The 6,000-nt window shown below is 51.4% G+C and overlaps 1 protein-coding gene across 1 annotated transcript in view; it reads left to right on the top strand.

Moving 5' to 3' along the window:
- Positions 1-1,549: 1,549 nt before the first annotated feature.
- PRDM6 (PR/SET domain 6) overlaps positions 1,550-6,000 on the top strand; it is a 249,583-nt gene continuing 245,132 nt past the window's right edge. Inside the window, exon 1 of the mRNA XM_069221885.1 lies at positions 1,550-2,009. Within this exon, the coding sequence (XP_069077986.1) occupies positions 1,553-2,009 (457 nt within the window). The 5' untranslated portion in view covers positions 1,550-1,552. The remainder of the gene's footprint in view (positions 2,010-6,000) is intronic.

Below are 6,000 nucleotides of genomic sequence, written 5' to 3'. Positions count from 1 at the left end.
TGCTGTTATCGAGTCATGGCTTTGTCCGCTTGCTGTCGCCTATTAACTTGTCATGGCTGGTGTCATGTGGCGTGCTACGTTGTGCTATGTTATGCGCTAATTGCATGTTCTGGCTTTGGTCTGCTGCGTGGTTATTTTCTTAGGGCATTGTTTTGCGTGCTGTTGTTAAGTTATTTTGTTGTGGGCTGTCGTGGGACGGTTTGGTATCTTCGTGTGGCATGGCATGGTGTGACAATGCCATGCCATGTTGTCATAGCATGCCCCGGTATGCTGTGATGTTATGTTATTATGGCGTTGCCTGATGTTCTGTTGCCAAGTTATTTTTGTGGCGTGGTCTGGTATGTTGTGCCGCCGTCTTCTTAGGACATTGACTGGTGATCTTTCGCTATGTTATTTTGTTACAGAATAGCGTGATGCGCAATACCATGTTATCTTATGGCATGGCATGTTGTTGTGTGCTCTGCTATATTATGTTTTTTGTCCGAATGTTCTCATTATACTGTTGTTTGATGTACTGTTGTCAAGTTGTTTTTATGGCGCGAGGTGGTGTGGCGGTGTCTTGGTATGACGTTGACCGGTGTGCTCTGGCTGCGTTGTTTTGTTAAGGATGTTGCGATGTGCTACGCTATGTTGTCTTGTTATGGCATGGCGTTCTCTGTTTGCTGTGCCATAATTTAGGGCATCCACTGCTGTACGGTTAGCTTGTGATGGCATTGTCCGTAAGCTGTCGCTATGTTATCTTGTTATCGCATGGTGTGGTGAGATGTGCTATAATATACTGTGTTATGTTTTAACTGCACACTGTGGCGTTGTCTGCTGTTGTGGGGTTTTGTTACAGCACTGTCAGTCATGCTGTTGCTAAGCTATCTCTTGTTATGATATGGTGTGGTGTGATATTGCATGCTATTTTATTAAGGCATGATGTGGTGTGAGATGGCATGCTATCTTGTTATGGCATGGTGTTGGGTAGCTTAGTGTGCCATGTCATATTTTTGTGGGGTGCCCTTCCGTGACATGATGATTATTTGTTATGACGTTGTCTGATGTGGTGTTGCGAAGTTATTTGTAGGGCTATTTTTGGGGTGCTATTGTCCTGTTATGGCATTGTTTGATATGCTTTCACGATGGTATTTTGTTATTGCGCCGCTAGTGTGCTACACTATATCAGATGGTGATATGTGGTGGCATGGTGTGGTGCGATGTGATTGGGCATGTCATGTTGTTATAGCTTGCTCCGGCGTGCTGTGATCTTGCTTTGGCTGTGATTGGTCTCCTGTCATGAAATGGTGTTGTGATGGTAGGCCCTGGTGTGCTGCCCCGTTATCTTGTTAGGGCATTGTTTGGGGTGCTGTTGCTAAGTTATCTTGCTGTGGCATGTGTTGGTGTGCTGCGACACTATCTTGTAATGGCATGACCTGATATGTTGTTATGTTATGGGACTGCTGCAGGCTGCTGCTCTGCCTTCTAAGCGCGTGCCAGTCCCGATGTGACTGGGTACCCCAAATTCTGCGCACATGTTCACCCCGTGCCCTCTCTCCTCCAGGCGCCGGACATGCTGAAGCCCGGGGACGCTGCCGGCTCGGCCTTCCTGAAGGTGGACCCGGCCTACTTGCAGCACTGGCAGCAGCTGTTCCCGCACACCCAGCTCAAGGCCGCGCTGCCTCTGGGGGCCCTGGGGCCGGCCCTGGAGAGACCCCCGGAGCTCCCGGACAGCCTGCGCCCGCGGCCGGCCTCGCTGGCCTCGGCATCCTCGTCGTCCACCCCGGCCTCCTCCGTCTCCTCGGCCCCCATGGCCGCTCTCTCCACCGTCTTTGGAGTCATGCAGAGCCCCGAGCCCACTGGGCCTCAGCTGGGACCCCCGCGGATAGAGCTGGGAGGGACCAAGTGTCCGGAGCGGCTGGCGCAGGGTCGGCCCCGGTGCAGCGCCGAGGAGCTGGACTACTACCTGTACGGGCAGCAGAGGATGGAAATCATCCCCCTGAGCACCCCGACCAGCGACCCCAACAACCGTGAGTACCGACTAGTACTTTAAATGGGCAGGTGCTGCCCGGTACTGAGTACCTGCACTTTTGTTTTTAATTTGCAAGGGAGGGGACCTCATTTCTCAGCATTGCTGCAATACATTTATTGGGAGAGTACCGGTACTTCTCAGGAGCAAACAGGTACTCCAAATACTGAATGCTCCCATCTGAGAGCTCCCACCACAGAGCACCCTCTCGCAGGGCATCCTAGAGCTTTCCGACAGAGGCTCCTAGCACCTCCCATGAAGCATCCACCACACACTCCAAAACAGTCCGACCCAAAGATCACGAGTACAAGCACGATGTTCCCGAGCACCTACCACCGTGAACAAAACACAGAGCACCATACAAACCGCACGCTCCACAGAGCTACGTTTTCAGAACACCTTCCAGAGATCACCCCCAAAAATATCTACAACAGGGCACCCACAAACAAGAAACCAAACGCAAAGAGGTGCTAGCACGAGCCACGGCACAGAGCACTGTCCACTGGGCACACTCCTGTGAGCAGCCTGCAGAGTTCACCCACCACAAAGACCACTCCAGAAAGCACAATGTGGAGAGCATCATAGGTCTGTCCGAACCACCCATCTCGGAGTAATTTCCCTGGAATACTCCGGCAGAGAACCCATCATAGAGCGACCCCCACAGAGCGCCATGTCGTCGAGCCCTCATATAGGGACACCTATAAAGCACACACAAGAGCATCCACACACAGTGACACCAACACTTGGGAGTAGCAGCGGCGGGTGCCGAGAGCCCACAATGGGGAAGGCAACACAGAGCACCCTGCTGAGCCAGCAGTCACTGGACACCCCACACAAAGCAGGCTTCACAGATCTCCCTGTAGGGAGAATCCATCTGAGAATACCCTGGAGAGAGCACAGCTAGCAATCCCCTCCCCCAACCAGCAACCACAGAGCACCCTCCTGAGATTAGCAGCAACAGATCACCCTCATGAGACCAGCACCTTACCTTCCTGAGATCAACAACCACAGATCACCCTCCTGAGACCAGCAATCACACAGCACCCTCCTGAGACCAGCAACCATAGAGCACCCTCCCGAGGCCAGCAACACAGAGCACTGTCCCGAGGCCAGCTATCACAGAGCACCCTCCTGAGAGCAGCAGCCACAGAGCAACCTGGTGAGACCAGCATCCTCCTGAGATCAGTGACCACAGATCACCCTCCTGAGACCAGCAATAACAGAGCAACCTCCTGAGACCAGCAACCACAGAGTACCCTCCTAAGGCCAGCAACCACAGAGTACCCTCCTGAGACCAGCAACCACAGAGCATCCTCACCACAGAGCACCCTCCTGAGACCAGCAACACCGAGCACCTGCTGAGCCAGCAATCACTGGTTCCCCCACACAAAGGCGACTTCACAGATCTCCATGTAGGGCAGTGGTCTCCAAACTCTTTAATGCCGCGCCCCCCCTAGTTAACAAATAAAAACCATTGCCCCCCCCCTCAGAATTTTTCACAATTATTTTTTAAAGCTGCCAATGTTTAAATATGTCTAGACGTATTTTAGCATTGCAGTTAAGTACTGTTACCTTTTTAAAAATGCAATAACGTGCTTCTGCTCAAAACAAAGCCCTGTTATCTCTATAATGCTTCTTTTGGCCAGAGTCTGGCGCCCCCCCTGGCGCCCCCCCTGGGATCACTTGAGCCCCCCCTTGGGGGTCCCACCCCCCAGTTTGAATACCCCTGCTGTAGGGAGAATCCATCTGAGAATACCCTGGAGAGAGCACAGCTAGCAATCCCCTCCCCCAACCAGCAACCACAGAGCACCCTCCTGAGATTAGCAGCAACAGATCACCCTCCGGAGACCAGCACCTTACCTTCCAGAGATCAACAACCACAGATCACCCTCCTGAGACCAGCAATCACACAGCACCCTCCTGAGACCAGCAACCATAGAGCACCCTCCCGAGGCCAGCAACACAGAGCACTTTCCTGAGACCAGCAATCACAGAGCACCCTCCTGAGACCAGTAGCCACAGAGCACCCTGGTGAGACCAGCATCCTCCTGAGATCAGTGACCACAGATCACCCTCCTGAGACCAGCAATAACAGAGCAACCTCCTGAGACCAGCAACCACAGAGTACCCCCTGAGAGCAGCAACCAGAGTGCACTCCCCCAAGACCAGCAATCACAGAGCACCCTCCTGAGAGCAGCAACCACAGAGCGCCTTCCTGAGAGCAGCAATCACAGAGCACCCCCCTGAGACCAGCAATCACAGAGCACCCTCCTGAGAGCAGCAACCACAGAGCGCCCTCCTGAGAGCAGCAATCACAGAGCGCCCCCCTGAGACCAGCAAGCACAGAGCACCCCCTGAGAGCAGCAACCATGGTGCACTCCCCCGAGACCAGCAATCACAGAGCACCCTCCTGAGACCAGCAACCACAGAGCACCCTCAACCCCCCCCCCCCCATCAGAGACCACTAACTAGAGAGCACCCAGAGTATCATTCCAACTGCATTCACCACAGAGCACCTTGCAGAAAGTCCCTCCACAGAGCACCCATCATAGACACCTATCAGACAGTGGCCAGCAGAGAGCAACCCCCGCAGAACACTGTGACAGGGCTGCCGGTGCCCATGCGTTCAACAATAGACGCAAGGGCACGGTTATCGGGGCGGGGGTGTAACCCACAGATACCCCCTCAGATTCGTGAGAGCACCCCACGGAAAACATATCAAAGGCACTTTGGACCAGGTATAGGGGAGCCCACCAGAGACTATCCCCCATAATGCACCCCGCCTAGGGGCTCCATTAACACTCAGCATCATCCTGCGGGTCCGCGAGAACCACCACGCGCGCAGACATGCGAACATGCAGCGATCTCTCACACAAACACACGCGCACACACTGAAAACCACAACAGACAACCCCCATCAGCAGAAAAAGCTGGACAGAGAAATATTACTCTCCTCCAAAGGCTACTTTTCTCTCCTTCCCTCCTCTTTCTCCTACTACCTCCGTACCTTTGTTTTTGTGTTTGTCTCTTTCTTACTTTGTACATTCCTCCTTTAATTTACCTCCTTCGTTTTCTTCCTCCCTTCGCCATTCAATGTAATATCTGCGCCTCTGTTAATATTCGTCTTCATTCCCCTCTCGTTCATGTTTCGTTCTCCCCCTTCTCTCCTCTCTGACTGCCCTCTGTGCGGTTCCTTCTCTCTCCTTTTCGCTTATATTATTTGTTTCAACTGAAACAATATTCATGAACTTTTACCAACGCCTTTAGCCTCTGTGTATGTAATGATTTAGCCTGGTGAGCATGCATATGTTTTTTGTTGTTTAATTTTCCTTCTATTTTCGGAGGGAGGGACGGTGCTCGGGCGGCTCGCGCCCTGGCCCGGGAGTGAGTCCCGGGAGCGCGAACGTCCGCCTCAGGAGAGTGCGCTCGAGCGCAGTGCAGGGGCGGCCGCGCGCCGGTGAAAACCGTCTCTTCTGGGGCCAGTCGTGTTTCCCGCATTAAAGGCCATTATATGGTTTTATGGCTGTTTAAATGAATGCTATGAATAGCTCACAATCTGAACTTTTCTTCGTGTAAGTTTTACAGCCGTTCGGCGCCGGGTGCAAGGGCGACAGAACGGGATAATCTGCAACAATAAAGCAGTGCATGGTGGCTCTGGAATTAGGTATTTATTGGAGAGAGAAAAAGTGCTTTCCTCGGTCTCTATTCTTTTCCCGAGTGCAGATGTGTGTCCGCGAACGGCCGTAATTGGTGTTTCCCGCGTTGTCTTTCAATCTCCTTTACAATAATATAAAAGGAAAAAATCTTGACTGGGCAACATATTTCATTTTAATATATATGTAAGACACAAGTCTTTGAATTTCATATTATTATTATTATTATTATTATTAGTATTATTATTAATATTATTATGATTAATAATAATAATAATAATAAATAATAATAATAATATATTGTAATTATAATATAATCTTAATAGTAATAGTAACACC

The sequence above is a fragment of the Pleurodeles waltl genome, chromosome 1_1, assembly GCF_031143425.1.
Source record: "Pleurodeles waltl isolate 20211129_DDA chromosome 1_1, aPleWal1.hap1.20221129, whole genome shotgun sequence".
NCBI classification, from domain to species: Eukaryota; Metazoa; Chordata; class Amphibia; order Caudata; family Salamandridae; genus Pleurodeles; species Pleurodeles waltl.
The sequence above is the reverse complement of the archived record's forward strand: the minus strand, read 5'-3'. Positions and strand labels throughout refer to the sequence as shown.